This window comes from Neophocaena asiaeorientalis, unplaced genomic scaffold (assembly GCF_003031525.2).
Source record: "Neophocaena asiaeorientalis asiaeorientalis breed wild unplaced genomic scaffold, Neophocaena_asiaeorientalis_V1.1 scaffold264, whole genome shotgun sequence".
NCBI lineage: Eukaryota > Metazoa > Chordata > Mammalia > Artiodactyla > Phocoenidae > Neophocaena > Neophocaena asiaeorientalis.
The window spans coordinates 2,579,373-2,596,882 of NW_020185332.1; the positions used below are offsets into that span (position 1 = coordinate 2,579,373).

At 37.9% G+C, this 17,510-nt stretch overlaps 1 protein-coding gene across 4 annotated transcripts in view; it reads right to left on the reverse strand.

The window, feature by feature from the left end:
• The window catches only part of TRIP4 (thyroid hormone receptor interactor 4), a 66,399-nt gene extending 51,485 nt beyond the window's left edge, over nucleotides 1-14,914 (reverse strand). For 2 of the 4 annotated variants that reach the window (XM_024735269.1, XM_024735268.1), the window contains exons 1-4: nucleotides 14,784-14,914; nucleotides 9,008-9,177; nucleotides 8,035-8,168; nucleotides 683-895 (exon numbers count right to left, since the gene is read on the reverse strand). In XM_024735269.1, coding sequence (XP_024591037.1) covers nucleotides 683-895; nucleotides 8,035-8,168; nucleotides 9,008-9,177; nucleotides 14,784-14,884 — 618 coding nt within the window. In that variant the 5' untranslated portion in view covers nucleotides 14,885-14,914. The remainder of the gene's footprint in view (nucleotides 1-682; nucleotides 896-8,034; nucleotides 8,169-9,007; nucleotides 9,178-14,783) is intronic. The other 2 variants (XM_024735271.1, XM_024735270.1) reach the window with 1 other exon arrangement.
• Nucleotides 14,915-17,510: the final 2,596 nt, after the last annotated feature.

Below are 17,510 nucleotides of genomic sequence, written 5' to 3' on the forward strand. Positions count from 1 at the left end.
AAAAAGTGGAAAACCAGAAGAGAAAAAAAAAAAAAAAAAAAAAAAAAAAAAGGTTTTCTGGGAAAAGAAGCTATCGACTTGAGGATTACATCACAGTGGCTCTGTAACCCTAGGAATATGAGCCACATCTGAAGACTGACAAAAATTTTTGACATTTCAGGCCCTAAAGTTTTCTTGAATTGAACTTAATATGACACAAGACTTAGATCCCTCAACAAGGTATGTTCTCAAAACCTTCTCACAAATAGGCCTCAGTTCTAGGATATCTACTTGGGTTTTTTTTTTTTGTACGCGGGCCTCTCACTGCTGTGGCCTCTCCCGTTGCGGAGCACAGGCTCCGGATGCGCAGGCTCAGCGGCCGTGGCTTACGGGCCCAGCCGCTCTGCGGCATGTGGGATCTTCCCAGACTGGGGCATGAACCCGTGTCCCCTGCATCAGCAGGCAGACTCTCAACCACTGCGCCGCCAGGGAAGCCCTCAACTTGGGTTTTTGACTAAATTTTACCGGTGGCACAACAACGTAAATCAACTATACTTCAATAAAAACAATAAAATTTTTAAAAAAAAGAATTTACTGGACACCTTAGGGAAGAAATTTACTAAGAAAAAGAGAAATTACTAGGGGTGTGAATGTCCCTATGTATAAAACTGAAGTGTAGTGAAATAGGAAAGAAACAATTTACCAGAGTACCACAGAATAAGCAGGGGCCGGAACCCTCTTGTTCACAGACAATACGCCCACAGATCAGACAGTTATTGATCAGCTTGTGCTTCTGGCCCAGGCAATCACAAGTGTGGCGACCAGGGATCAGGACTGCAAGCTTGTCCTGTCCCTCTTTTGTATATAAACTGACAAACTTCGTCTTCTTCTTTAAGGAGCTGCTGTTCTCTTGTGCCTGATTGTACAAAGATATCAGAAATAACATCAAATAATTAATGACAATGAAAACAGTCAAGAGAGAAAAACCTCAGTTCTGTTCAATAATAACTTACACCCTATCCAGCAACCATGAAAGAAGGAAGTAGGAGAAATACAAATGAGTTATGATCAAGGGTCTAAGTAAAGATTATGCCCTAGAAAAACTAGCTAATGTACTCTGCTTTTTCTGCTAGTAGCTGTCAGCCCTGGTGGAAGGTAAATGTAGCAATAAAAGCTGTTTATGTGACATATTTATGTATAGCTAAATTGGAGATCATAGAAAACAAAAATGCCTCTAAAAGCAGATGATATTCACAGATATGGAAATAAGAACAATCAGTAAAGTAAGAAAAATCTATAAAAAATTGACTCAATAAGAAAAAGACAGATAACACAGTGGAAAAATGGGCAAAGGACCTAAACAGGAACTTCATAAAAGAAGATATCCAAACAGCCAACAGATACATGAAAAGGTGCTCAACTTCATCAGTCATCAAGATAATATAAAATAAAACCAATGTAATACCATTGCACACCAACCAGAATAGCTAAATTGAAAAGACAGAAAATACAGAGTGTTGGCAAGGATATAGAACAATTAGAACTCTCACACACCGTTCGTGGGAGTGTAAACTGGTATCTACTAAAGCTGAGCATATGTATATCCTGTGACCCAGCAATTCACCTCTTGGACATATACTCAAAAGAAATGAGTAAATATGTTCAACAAAAGACATATATAAGAACATTCACTGCAGCATTAAAATTGGAAAACTACCCAAATGTTCAACAGTAGATTGAATATTCACTTAACAGAATCCTATATAGCAATGAGATAAACCATGTGACACAAAAGAGTATATACTATTTAACTCCATTCATACAAAGTTCATAAGCAGGCAAAATTAATCTATGATGTTCAAAGTCAAAATGGTGTTTTCCCTTGGGAGGGTTGTCATTGTGGGGCGCATGGGAGTTTTTTAGAGGAATGGTAATGTTTTATTTCTGGCTATTACAGGTATGGTCAGTTTGTGAAAATTCATTTATTCACTTCTGTATGTATGTTATAAAATAAAAACTTTAAAAAGAGAACTATATCAGCCTCTGCCTTAGTCCATTCTGGCTGCTGTAACAAAATATCACAGACTAGGTAGCTTATAAACAACAGAAACTTATTTCTTATAGCTCTGGAGGCTGAAGTCCAGGTTCAGGGTACAAGCATGGTTGGGCAAGGGCCCTCTTCCAGGTCACAGAAATTACTTCTTTGTTGTATGTGGCAAAAGGGGTTAGGGACTGTGAAGTCTCTTTTATAAGAGCACTAACCCCATTCATGAGGACTCCACCCCCATGACATAAGAACCTCCCAAAGGCCCCACTTCCTAATTCACACTGGGCATTAGCATTTTAAGGTATGAATTCTGAGTGGTACACAAACATTCAGACCACAGCAGCTTTTGACACTTAAGGTGCATAGATGCCTCTCCTCTGGTGTAGTCCTACTTTCCCTTTAAATTGAGAGTTTCTCAATCATTTCCAGAGACTGAAGTTTCAAAGAAAAATCTCAGGAGTCCTAGTGGATAGGAGAGTTATAACAATGAAGGTAACAATTCTTTGGTTACTATAAAGAGAGGTAACATGCCCTAATGTCCAAAGCCAAAACTTGAGATATACAGACAGTATCAAATAAGTCAACGGAGGTAAATGTTATATCTAAGACAAATACTAAGGATGTTATCTAATTCTAGCAGGTAGCCATTTTTCAAACTGGTCAATTATACCTTTGCTCTCAGGGATGTTTGTGAGGGGAAGACTAAAATCTCTAAGCAGAAACTTCTATCTCACTCTCTTTAAAGTATCCAGTTACATTAAAATAACACATTTGAGGGATTGAGGGCTGTGCTTTGATTAGGTCTTTTATCCATAACAGGCAGCAAGTATTTATTGAGAAGGAGGAAAGACAGAGTAATAGAGGAGAGAAGGGGAGAACAGGGCAAGCCAGAAAATTCATAACATATCACTCCTCTGCCTAAAACCATTCAGAGGGGTGGGGAGGAGGGATTAAATAATTAAAAAACAAAATACGAAAAACAAAACCACTCACTGTCTTCCCATTGTGCTTAAAATTTAATCCAAGCTACTTATAATGACCTATAAAGTCTTACATATGGCCCTCAGGTGCTCTCTAGCCTCACCTACACATCATTCTTCCCCGGTCCACTATGCTCCAGCCACACAGGGCTTTTTATACTGCTGAGAACACTTTTCTCCATCTTCCCTTTGCACTTGTTATTCCCTCTTTCTGCATTGTTCCCAGCCCATCTCTTTACATACTGGTTCCTTTGCAGTGTTCAGGTCTTAGCTGTAATTTCACTCCCTCAGAAAGGCTTTCCCTGAATACCCTACCTACATTAGCTCCCACCCTTCCAATAACTGCCTATCACACTGCCCTTTTAATTTCTTTCATGTTAGTTTTCACAATATATAATTACTTTAAAAAAATTTCTTTGACTATCTTTTCTACCTCTCCTCTGAACCACTAAAATGTAAACTCTAGGATGGCAAGAAACCTTAATGAGTCTTGTTTATTGCTATATCTCAAATGCCTAAATCAGTTATTGACACACAACAGACACACAATAAAAACTTCTGAATAACCAAATGAATTGCCTGAGAAAACTGAAGACAGATTTAAGATTTACTTACATGTCCAAAAATGGAACTGGACATACAGTTTGACCATCATTTTTCATGGTTCCAGATCTTCAAATTCACCTACTTGCTAATATTTATTTGTAACCCCCAAATCAATACTCCGGGTGCTTTCACAGGCATTCATGGACACGCACAGAATGGCAAAACATTTGAGTCACCAAATGCACACATTTCCAGCTAAGTTTGAGCAATGCAGTGATCTGCCTTCTTGCTTCAGCTCTCATACTGTAAACAAGTATCCTAAGTCTATTTAGTGCCATTTCTTTGCATTTCTGTGCTTTTTGTTGGTAATCTCACCATTTAATATGGCCCCCATGCATAATAGGAAGTGCTATCTAATGTTCTTAAGCACAAGAGGCTGTACCCTATATGGAAAATAGGTATATTACATGAAAGGATGCCCAACATCGTTAATTATCAGAGAAATGTAAATTAAAACCACAATGAGATATCACCTCACACCTCTCAGAATGGCTATCATGAAAAAGACCACAAATTACAAATGTTGGTGAAAATGTGGAAAAAAGGGAACCCTCATACACTGCTGGTGGGAGTGTTAACTTGGTATCATCACTGTGGAAAACACTATGGAGGGGCTTCCCTGGTGGTGCAGTGGTTAAGAATCCACCTGCCAATGCAGGGGGCATGGGTTCGAGCCCTGGTCCAGGAAGATCTCACATGCTGCGGAGCAACTAAGCCTGTGCACTACAACTACTGAGCCTGTGCTCTAGAGCCTGCGAGCCACAACTACTGAGCCTGCAACTACTAAAGCCCATGTGCCTAGAGCCCATGCTCTGCAATGACAAGCCACCGCAATGAGAAGCCTGTGCACTGCAACGAAGAGTAGCCCCAGGTCACCACAACTAGAGAAGGCCTGCACACAGCAACAAAGACTCAACACAGCCAAAAATAAATAAAATAAAATAAATTAATTAAAAAAGAAAACAGTATGGAGGTTTCTCAAAAAACTAAAAGTAGAACTACCATATGACCCAGCAATTCCACTCCTGGGTATATATCCAAAGAAAAATGAAAACACTAACTTGAAAAGATACATATACCCAATGTTCATATCAACATTATTTACAATTGCCAAGATATGGAAGCAACCTAAGTGTCCATCAACAGATAAATGGATAAAGATGTGGTATTATACACAATGGAATACTATTCAGTCATAAAAAGAATGAAAAATTGCTATTTGCAACAACATGGATGGACTTGAAGGGTATTATGCTAAGTGAAATAAGTCAGACAGAGAAAAACAAATACTGTATGATATCACTTATATGTGAAATCTAAAAAATGAACCAGTGGATATAACAAAATAGAAACAGACTCACAGATATATAGAGAATAAAAGATAGGGGTAGGGGATTAAGAGGTACAAACTATTATGTATAAAATAAATAAGTTACAGAGAAACATTGTACAACACAGGGAATAGAGTCAATATTTTATAATAACTATATGTGGAATGTAAACTTTAAAAATTGTGAATCACCAGGAATTCCCTGGCAGTCCAATGGTCAGGACTCCATACTTCCACTGCAGGGGGCATGAGTTCAATCCCTGGTGGGGGAATTAAGATCCTGCAAGCCCCCCCAAAATAAATAAAAATAAAAAAATAAAATAAAAATTGTGAATCACTATGTTGTATACCTATAACATATAATATTGTACATCAACTATAATTCAATAAAAATAATAATAATAAAAATTAATAAATAATAATAAAGAAAGGTGTATTAGATAAGCTTTCTTCAGGCATGAGTTACAGTGCTATTGGCTTTGACTTCAATGTTGATGATCAACAATATATATTAAATAAAGTGTCTTTAAACAGAAACACACATAAAATGAGGTTATGTTTTGATTGGTTGATGGAAATGTGATCAGAGGCTCCCAGAAACCTAACCCTGTATTTCCCCTAGAAACAATGTTCTGTATACACCACGGCTTTAAAAAGAAATGAGCGGGCTTCCCTAGTGGCGCAGTGGTTAAGAATCCACCTGCCATTGCAGGGGACACGGGTTCAAGCCCTGGTCTGGGAAGATCCCACATGCTGCGGAGCAACTAAGTCCGTGTGCCACAACTGCTGAGCCCGTGCTCTAGAGTCCGCAAGCCACAACTACTGAGCCTGTGTGCCACAACCACTGAAGCCCACGCACCTAGAGCCTGTGCTCCACAGCAAGGGAAGCCACTGCAATGAGAAGTTCGTGCACCTCAGTGAAGAGTAGCCCCTGCTCCCCACAACTAGAGAAAGCCCACGCACAGCAACGAAGACCCAACGCAGCCAAAGATAAATAAATTAATTAAATAAATTTATTAAAAAAAAAAGAAATGAGCTGGATGATATCCCACCAAATGAGGGAATAATAATTTATTTAATCTGTCTCTTACTGCTAAAAAATCAGGTCAGTTCATATTTTCAATATTATAAATAACATTATACAGAACATACATTTTTTGTGTGCATTTCTGATTACTTTGTTAGATATTTAAGTCATATTAATAAGTCAGAAGTATATGAACATTTCCACAGTTCTTGATACATGCTGCCAAACTGCCCCCAGAGAGCTTAAACCAATTTACATTGCCACCAGTAGTGTATAGGAGGTTCCTGTTTTAATACAACTTCATCATCACTGTATCTGTTTTTAAAATCTTTGAGGGACTTCCCTGGCAGTCCAGTGGTTAAGACTCCAAGCTTCCACTGCAGGGGGCGCAGGTTCAATCCCTGGTCCAGGAACTAAAACCCTGCATGCTGCATGGCATGGCCAAAAAAATATTTTAAATAAAATCTTTGACAATTTGATATGCCATATCTCAGGGATTTAATGTGTGTTTATTTGATTACTAGTAAAGTAACCAACCAACCTTGTTTGCCCAGGACTTAGGGGAAATCTCAGAATACAGGACTTTTTAGTGCTAAAACCAGGAGAGTTCAGGCAATTAGGGTGACAAACTGGACTCCTTAATTACTAGTAAGGATAAACATTTTCAATGTTTATTGGTCATTTGTGTTTTTTCTTTTGCTTGTGATAGTCTTTGCTCATTTTATTTCAATTAATAAAAGGCTTAAGACTATTTTTTATAAGATCACATTATTTTGGAAACCCTTTTCCATGTTTTATTGCATGGTCATCAGTCAGAACTTTTTGATCACTACTCTTCCGTCTTAGCATAATTAACTATTCCCTTCTGCTGGGAAATTTAGCTTGTCAAATTGCCCTGAATAAAAATATTTCTGCTTACCTCACAGGGCTATTTTTAGAGCCAAGAGAGAATATGAAAGAGCTCTAAATGCTAAATAATGATGATGATGATGGGTAGTGAATGGCCTAAAATAGGAACACTCTTAAAACAGCTAGAATTGTGCATTCTTTTAGTACAAAGCCACAAAAAATGTTGAAATTGAAGTCCTGGTGTAATTCATTAAATATTTTCTATCACGTCTATCTATCTATCTATAATCTCTAAGCAAAGAAGCCCTTTTTTTAAAAAATGAATTTATTTATTTTATTTATTTTTGGCTGCAGTGGGTCTTTGTTGCTGCACGCAGGCTTTCTCTAGTTGCAGTGAGTGGGGGCTACTCTTCGTTGTGGTGCGAGGGCTTCTCATTGCGGTGGCTTCTCTTGTTGTGGAACACAGGCTTTAGGCACGTGGGCTTCAGTAGTTGTGGCACACGGGCTCAGTAGTCATGGCTCGCAGGCTCTAGAGTGCAGACTCAGTAGTTCTGGCGCACAGGCTTAATCGCTCTGCAGCATGTGGGATCTTCCTGGACCAGGGCTCTAACCCGTGTTTCCTGCATTAGCAGGTGGATTCTTTTTTTTTTTTTCTTTTAGAAGATGTAGGGGGTAGGAGTTTATTAATTAATTTATTTATTTTTGCTGTGTTGGGTCTTCGTTTCTGTGCGAGGGCTTTCTCTAGTTGTGGCAAGCGGGGGCCCCCCTTCATCGTGGTGCGCGGGCCTCTCACTATCGCGGCCTCTCTTGTTCTTGAGCACAGGCTCCAGACGCTCAGGCTCAGTAGTTGTGGCTCACGGGCCTAGTTGCTCCGCGGCACGTGGGATCCTCCCAGACCAGGGCTCGAACCCGTGTCTCCTGCATTAGCAGGCAGATTCTCAACCACTGCGCCACCAGGGAAGCCCCAGCAGGTGGATTCTTAACCACTGTGCCACCAGGGAAGCCCGAAGATGTCCTTTTAATACTTATTTAATCAGGTTGTCAAAAAATATCTACCATATAGAAAGTAATATGTTATCATTAACACTCTCTAAAATTCATGCATTTGTTGAAAAGTTGCCATTCTAGACCAATTTATACCCTTTGCTCTCTGAAATGTATCAGTTGTTTGCTCTTCTCCATATAGCCAGAAAAGCCTCATTTTCTAAGCACTCACCTTGGCCAAATCAAAAGGTGTTTTGACCTCTATGGTTGTATCAGGTTCAGTAAATGCAGGAACTTCCTGTCTGTTTCTCCCTTTCCGCCTGCTCCTCTTTAGCTGGTCTCCTGACCTCTGCCCATCTAAAATTTCTTTAAAGAAGAAGAAGAAGAAGACAATAAATAAATAAATAAATATATATATATATGTACATAAATAGATTGGAAATAGTAGGATTCATTGGTGAATTAATAGCTAACAAAGAGAAGGCAATGCTTAATACTTAGAGTCAATATAAGAAGTCAGGCAGGTTTTTAAATTATCTTTTCCTCTCAAATCAGAATTAAATTTAAACCATCATTTTCAAGATTGTAGTCAATAATAAAGACTACTGGCTAAAATTAAGATGTTAAATTAAAGGGAATTCCCTGGCAGTCCAGTGGTTAGGACTCCACGTTTTCACTGCCAAGGGCCTGGATTCAATTCCTGGTGCAGTAACCAAGATCCCGCAAGCCGTGCGGCACACCCAGGGAAAAAAAAAAAGTTAAATTAAAATCTGATATTTTAGACTGTATAATAATAATGACTTATTTAGTTTGGTGTTCATCTTTTGTACTGTTTAACTTAATAGTTACTTCTAAACGCTATTCATACTAAAACTGGTCAACATTTACTTACATTCATGTATACACATAACTGAAGTTTTTCTTTAATCTGTGTATAAATTTTTCAAGTTATTCTGAAGCCACATTTGTATCTATAAACAAGTATTTCTGTGATATTTTCTAAGTTGAAAAAGTCTGAACTAAAACAATACTCATTACAGATCAAGTAGAACTGAACTAAAAACATGTATACATATGATTCTGCTTAAGTTCGTTGTGAGGAAATATGGGTGACAGAACATACCAGGTCCTATAAACCAGCTAATTTATCAATATTTCAACCTTTACTTTAATTTACTTAAGTTAATTACATTAACTTAACTTACCATCTTTTTTGAAGGACTGCTGCAGAGCATCAGAAATCAGCTCCTGATCATTCTTTTGCCATTTAGTTACAAGCTCTTCTATGAATTGACCTTTTCTGCCCTCATTTCCCTGAAGAAGGTCAGTAACATATTCTCGTAACTCTTCAGCACTCTCAATTGACAAAACATACCTCAAGAAGCAAAGAAATAAGTTGTTAAAACAGGGCTAGCTTATACTATGTTTTTCAATAATCGTAACAGAGATCAAGGTAGTAAAAAACATTCATTAATCCATTACACTGTTTATTTTGAGCCAAGTTCTAGGTTAGATGCTAGGGATATAAATTTGATTAGAACAAAGACTCTGACCTCAAGTAGTTCATAATATAACCTTCATGTAATCTTGTATTTCTAGAATCAAATCAGTGTTTTGAAGATAGGTTTGTGGAGCTGTCCTTAACATAGGAATACTTTCTAACCCAAATGGGAAAAGAATGATAAAGAACAGATAGGGCTTTCCTGGTGGTGCAGTGGTTGAGGGTCCGCCTGCCGGTGCAGGGGACACGGCTTCGTGCCCCGGTCGGGGAAGATCCCACATGCCGCGGAGCGGCTGGGCCCGTGAGCCATGGCTGCTGAGCCTGCGTGTCCGGAGCCTGTGCTCCGCAACGGGAGAGGCCACAACAGTGAGAGGCCTGCATACCCAAAAAAAAAAAAAAAAAAGAATAGATACATGTACGTGTATAACTGAATCACTTTGCTGTACACCTGAAACTAACACAACATTGTTAATCAACTACACTCCAATATAAGATAAAAATTTTTTTTAAATTTACAGTGTACTAAATAAGTGTTTTACTATTTTTTAAATTTATTCTGACAGGAGAGTTTTTAATATTTTGACACACATTTTTGAAGGTCATGGAATAATCAAAAATTTCCCCATTTTTTTATTAAGACCATTTTATTAAGATTTTTAAATTGTAGATTGCATGGTCATTTTTACGGTTCCATACTACTGTGCAAAGCAAGGACTACTTATGTCTTGATTGAGGGATGGTTACAAGGCTATATATACTTGTCAAAACTCATCAAATTTTACATTTAAAACAAGTGACTTGAATAAAACTTACATCTCAAAAGAATTGTTAAAAATAACTGTTATAAAAAAAAAAGAATACTTTCCATAACCACACATCTGCAGTCATTATATTTTCCTAGGAACAATACAAATTACTTCATCTTTATACTGCAAAACCTAAAATTTCTTTTTTGCTAAAAATATGAATATATACTATAAGCTAACCAGTTACTAATTTAACATTCTTAAAAATTATAAATCAAGATTAGCATCACATCAGAATGAGCAGATCTATTTTAAGAAAATGGTATGAAGCGTTCCTAAAAGTGAAATGGGGTGGGAGTACAAGTCAGTACAACTTTTCTATAAATCAATCAGCCAATATATTTAAAGTGCCTTAAAAAGAATCCAATAATTCCATTTACAGAACTCTCAAAGAAATAAGAGACACAGGAAAGTTTATGCAAAAAAATTAACTACATCATTATTTGAGTTAGTGAAAAACTGGAAACTATTTTAAACATTCATCAATGAAAGGGGCAAATGAATTCAAGTTTTTGGACTTTACAAAATATAATATGCGACCACAAAAAGTAAAATTTTTGAATAATTATTATTTTTAAAAAATCACTGACTTGTTTATTTTACTTTATTATTATTATTATTTTTGGCCATACCATGCAGCTGTGGGATCTTAGTTCACCAATCAGGGATTGAACCCGCACCCTTGGCAGTGAAAGCACAGAATCCTAACCGATGGACTGCCAGGGAATTCAGTAATTCAGTAATTTCTCAGTAATTATTATTACTTGAGAAAACACTCTCATATAAAGTGAAATAGTGGGACACACTGTACAGCATATGATCCCAACTGCTATAAAAGGAATGTATATATCCATACACTTAATGTGTAGAAAAAAGGCTAGAAGGTTATACACCAAAATGATTACCACTAAGAGAGAGACGATTAAAAAGAGTTTGGGTTTATTTTTATTTTCTTTTTTTCCCTACAATGAATATATTTTGAAAATGTATAATAATATGCATAGGAAAAAACACTAAGAGAGAAATGATGGTTATCTCTGGGTTGTGGTATCATGGTAATCTTGGTTTCCTCCTTTACGCTTTTCTGATTTTTTTCCTACAGTTTTCTACAGGGACTATGTCATGTCATTAGAGAAGTAAGAAGTGAAAAAATTAAGATATCAGACCATGAAAGCATTATATGATCTGAAGAAACTGTAAAGTAGATACATTGGTATGAATAGTAAGAAAAATTATTACAATAATGCTATATCCTTTATTTTTTTTTATTTTTATTTTTTGCGGTACGCGGGCCTCTCACTGCTGTGGCCTCTCCCGTTGCAGAGCACAGGCTCCGGACGCGCAGGCTCAGCGGCCATGACTCACGGGCCTAGCCGCTCCGCGGCATGTGGGATCCTCCCGGACCGGGGCACGAACCCACGTCCCCTGCATCGGCAGGCGGACTCTCAACCACTGCACCACCAGGGAAGCCCTGCTATATCCTTTAAATTAAAAAAAAAATCATGTAATTGTCCCATCCTTGGTAGTACATGTACTGGGTTCTTTTCCTAACGTGGTGGTCGATTTGCAGAGTTACAATCTATAAGTGAACAAACCTGTGCCTTTGTGCCTCTTTAAGAGCATCTTCTAATCCATCACAAAATTTAAAAAAAAATACACAATTGTTTTTCAGGACTTTCAAGGTTTAATCAACTTGATCCCCAAACTTACCAGGCCCCATTAAAAGATTAATTGGCGGGCTTCTCTGGTAGCGCAGTGGTTGAGAATCTGCCTGCCAATGCAGGGGCATGGGTTCAAGCCCCGGTCTGGGAAGATCCCGCATGCCGCGGAGCAACTAGGCCCATGAGCCACAACTACTGAGCCTGCGCCTCTGGAGCTTGGGCTCCGCAACAAGGGAGGCCGCGACAGTGAGAGGCCCACGCGCCGCGATGAAGAGTGGCCCCCACTCGCTGCAACTAGAGAAAGCCCACATACAGAAACGAAGACCCAACACAGCCAAAAATAAACAAATAAATAAAATTTTAAAACATTAAAAAAAAAGATTAATTGGCATCAAGAACTCACAGAGCTGCAAGGAACCTCAAGGATCATTTAACTCTGGAGTATTCAAACCACTAGGGAATTATTTAAAGAGTTTCAGAAACAATTGAATAAATATCATTTAACTATTTTAAAAAGTATAATAAATAACAACATATATTCAAATGTGTTATATACCAAATCTTAACAAAATAGATTCATCCAAAACATGAACTAATGCAGATTGTGGAACGAAGTTTATTTTGCTAACTCTGTGCATAGACCTTAAGGTCTCATAAATGTATCACTGATTAGGAAGGTAGTAGCTCTGTGCTGTCTTTTTAAAAAATTCAGGCTGCTCATGTCAAATTGTTCTAGCTAGCACACTAGTATAGTACACCTGGGTAATTCTCAATGAATATCAGGCAAGGCAAGGCACAGCAAATTTACACAGCCAACGCTTTCATTGTGCCATCACAGCCTGTTGTGCAATAACTAGTGAAAACCTAATAAGTGTTTTCAATAGCATTATATTATATTCAGTAGCTTTAGGGCTTATTTTAAGTTTTGAATAATTCTTGTCTAACTTATATTTATAAATATTTTTAAATGCAAGCAGGTGTACAGCCATACTTATTGCTTCAACTTTAAAACAGAAATTTCTGATCACTCCTCTTTTAAGGGTGTGGATAAGTTTAACTGAGGAAAATCTAAGGCTGCACAATGAGCTATTAAACCACAATCTATGAGACTTAGGAATTTTCCTAATACTGTGTAAGCAACAAAATACAGCTGGATTCTGAGACTGAGAAGATTGCAACTATTCATACTCCATTGTTGATTCATCAAAAAGAGACTCAATCTTTTTTTTTTTTTAAACTGATTGACTTTTTTGTTTGGTATATTACAAAGCTTCATTATTTCATTTGACAGGATTCCACTGCTTTAAAAAATGCCTGAAAACTACTTAACCTGATCTTGCCTTCAAACAAGGGTAAAGCCAAGCCATACAATTTGGCTGGGTTTTTTTTTTTAATCTTTTTTAAAAATATTTTTTGTCAATTTTTCAAAATTGATGTATAGGGCTTCCCTGGTGGTGCAGTGGTTGGGAGTCCGCCTGCCGATGCAGGGGACGCGGGTTCGTGCCCCGGTCCAGGAGGATGGCTGGGCCCGTGAGCCATGGCCGCAGGGCCTGTGCGTCCGGAGCCTGTGCTCCATGGCGGTGAGGCCCGCGTACCGCAAAAAAAAAAAAAAAGCAAGTGCTTAAAATTGATGTACAGTTGATTTACAATATTGTGTTAGTTTCAGGTGTACAGCAAAGTGATTCAGTTACATTTTCTTCCAGATTCTTTTCCACTGTAGGTTATTACAAGATATTTAACGTAGTTCCCTGTGCTATACAGTAAATCTTTGTTGTTTAACTATTTTATATACAGTAATGTGTATCTGTAAATTTCATACTCCTAATTTATCCCCCTCCCTTTCCCCTTTGGTACCCATAAGTTTGTTTCTATGTCTATGAGTCTGTTTCTGTTTTGTAAATAAAATCATTTGTATTATTTTTTAGATTCCACATATAAGTGATATCATATAATATTTGCTTAACTGAGTTATTTTTGAGTCTATTCCAGTGTTCAAAATAATCCTTTAAAATTGGCTCTCTTAACTCTCTCCTTGTCAACAAGTCTATTTTCTCCCCAAATCAGAAATTCACCTTACCTCCTACAAAAGCCCTAGAACTGCAATTTAGGTTTCAGCAACAATGAGCAAGGAACCAAATCAAGAAACACTTCCAGGTTCTTTAAGTCCAATTTTTGTAGAAGTTTTTCCCTCCTCCTGAACTCTGCACTGCCACCTACCTATGTTTTAGTTCTCAAGTTAAATTCATCCCTTGCAGTTAACCTTACGAGTTTCTCAAATCTTAAGAGTTCTTTTTCCTATGCTCCTCGATACACGGCACTTCCCCCACCTCCTCACTCATCAACCGTCTTTTTGTCCTGGCATGCAGTATCGCCAAAAAAAAAAAAGTTAAATCAGTTGAAAGCAGATATTAAATCATGTCACCATTTCCACTTCATTACAATCATAACGCGTTATAAAAGATAATCTCTGCTAATTTTTCATTTTACAGATGAGGAAACTAAGGTACAAAGATGGAAAATTAAGTTGCCTAAGGCTCCAAAACTGGTGAATAACCACAGAAAATAGAACCGGGACTCCCGAGTCAGGAGCTATTTTTTACACAGTACCACGCTACCCCCATTTAAATTTCAGGTCCTATTTGACACAACACGGATCGGGCAAACTAAAATGTTCAGAGTAAGGAATTTCTGGAAAGACAATTTGGCTTGCCCCTTCTCTCCAAAATCTATAAGGAAACTGGTTCCTGGGACAGACTTACAGGTCTAATTATCAGGGATTTGGCGTTTACCTGGGGAAAAAAAGGCCCCACCAGACGATTGTGGAGCATGACACCCTATTCCAGAAGCTAAACTAGAAAGCCGGAGGGCAAAATTCGGCACTCATAGATAGACCGCAGCCCTTTTATCACATTTCCTCACTCTCATCAACTTTTTAGCCCCCTCCGTTTCCCCGTTTGCTCAGCCAGTGCACATCCCAGAGCTCCTTCCCGCCTCTGACCCGAACCGGTCTTACTGTATGATCTCCTCACTGACATCCAGGCCGAAAGTCTTCCGCAACTGCTGGGTGCACCAGCCCACCAGCTGCTCCTGGGACAACGCCCCAGTCACCGCCATTTTCCCCAGCCGGAACCAGCTGGGGTGCAAAAGCTCGGCGTCCTGCGCCGGACTAGTCCCCTGCGCAACACCGACCTCGCTCGCGCGGGTTCCGTCAGCCTGCACTGCCCCGCTTGGTAGCACCGCCCCCAGCACAGATCCCTCCCACCTGTGCCTCCTCCTGTTTCTGCCCGCTTCCGGATGTTGTTACTTGTACCAGAGCTCCATCTGCGAGTGGTTCTTCCGCGTTGTTAAATGTAGGACTCGAGAATTGGGAAATCTGCTAAGACAATACAAATACCTCTAAAAACTACAGTTTAGGAAAAAACAAAACAATACCCCGTAACCTGAGGGTCCAGTTTTTAAACTCTTCCGGTTTTATGTAAAATATTTAAAACAGCACTTGAAGGCTAGAGTAAACGCTGTAAGGGTTTGCTCCGGTGGTGGTGGTTTTATTAATACCCTTTGTAGTCTAATACCTAATTCACGCTCCTAAAACCTCTTTTTGCTTTTTTGAGCCAGGTCCTTTCCAGGAGGGCCAAGACAACTCTGCAAGCTCGAGGGAGAAAAAAAAAAAACTTTAATAAAAACAGGTGATGTGATTTGGCTTTGAAGACCTTCCATATAAATTCTCTGTGTTGATTTTTAAGAAATTAAAGGTACTTCAACTCAAGATGATGAGACTTAAGGGTCTTTTGCTACTTCCCTACTCCATTGGGACAACGGACTGCGGAAAATTTAGCCAGATTTTTCTGGAGAGCATAACATAATGTCTTCTGATATATTTCATGGATCAATTTGACTGGCTTTGTGTTACATGGATAGGCTCTTCATTCCCATTAGGCTATTTATACTAAATAATTACATCAATTGGATGTTGTTTCACCTTTTTATGTTAGTGTTTTCACCGACATAAATAATGAAAATCATATGTGTGTTGATTTACATTGAGTTTACATTATTTTTGTCATTAATTTGGAAAATATGTGGCTTTCCAGCTTAAAAAGACTGAATTTTCATAAATAGTGGGTACAAGCTTTGTTTCTTCATAGATGTCTGCTACATTTAATACTAATTATAACATATCCAAATCCTTTACGTGTTTTTATATCTGTTCTGTTCCCATAACTAAAATGATAACTTCTTGAAGATAGACTGACAAGCTTTTTGTACAAAAAGACTTAGTATATCACACATTATGATGAAATTACTAGGTCCTCAAGAATAAAAGTGTTCTTTTTCATAAGGAATATGTTATTGATTGAAATCTCTAGTTTGTAATGTATGTAATGTAATGCCATTTACCATATTACCATTTATTAAAATGAATTTATGCCTGAGCAAAGCAAGCACATCTATTTAATATGACTTAAAGATATTCTTTTATATAAATTTAGGCAGAAATTTCATTTGTACATACTATAACTTTTCTTAATGCCTTAGGCCTTTAAAATTTTCAGGTTCACACCACACAACTATTTTAACTGTAAAGGAGAAGCACTTCTGCAAAGCAAACATTTAAATTAAGAATTTTTACTAGACATCACTGATTTTTTCCTGAGTTTTTATTCTAATTTGCATCCTTCCTTATCATAATTGGCATTAAAAAGACAGACATACAAACACAGCTATAATATGTAGATTGCCCCTGTGTGCAAAGGTATATTTGCAATTCTTTCTAGCAATTTACTTGGCATGTGGACTAAGAGAAAAGACCAGCAGATTCTCAACTCAGTTCTAATCTCTACAAGGATCTGGGAATTAGGTAATTCAGGCCTTTGTAGAAGCCACTTAACTGAAAAGGAAAAATTGTGCATTGAAGAAACATTGTGTATTGAGAGGGGCATGATGACAAAGAACAAGGAGGGATACCCTAGGGCTTGTTGATTTTTCTGATAGGACTTTGGCTGTAATTTTAGACACTAAGATTTAGACAAAGCTACAGGTAATTTGCAATACCTTTCCTCCTATTATAATGTTAATTTCATCTGCTGTTTAGATTCTGTAATTCAAAAACACAAAGTAGTTGTTGATTCTGTTAAAGTACTGAGAAGCCTTTATTCTGAAAGTTCAAGCATAATTTATTGGAGAGAATTAATGCCATGCTTACACTTTCAGGTTTGCCTTTCAAGTGCACATTTAACAAAGTACATCCTAAGGCAAATTCATTTGATCAGGTTTTGTGCGTGGTATTGAGAGTGAAAATCATTGCTCAGGGGGAATTGTGAGTACTAAAGATAAGCATAGGGAAGGAAAATAGTTATCTCTTATTCTAAAATCATGTTCACTATGTGCCAGGGATGTGCCCTCGGCACATATGACATATTTTTAAGGAATTCTGAGACCATACAGGTCTCGGGAAAACGTTTTATTATTATAATAATGTTTCTTTTAATGTATGTATGTATATACAATTCACTGTTTTTTCTTGTTTCACACCATCCTAAAAAGTTTTGGGGTTTTTTTTGTAATCCCTGTAAATAGGGAATTCCCTGGTGGTCCAGTGGTAAGGGCCCGGAGCTTTCAGTGCTGCTGGGGCCAGCGTTCGATGCCTAATCGGAGAACTAAGATCCCACAAGCTGCACGGCCTGGCAAAAAAAAAAAAAAAAAAAAAAAAACCCCCAAAAAAATTTTATTTTATTTTTCT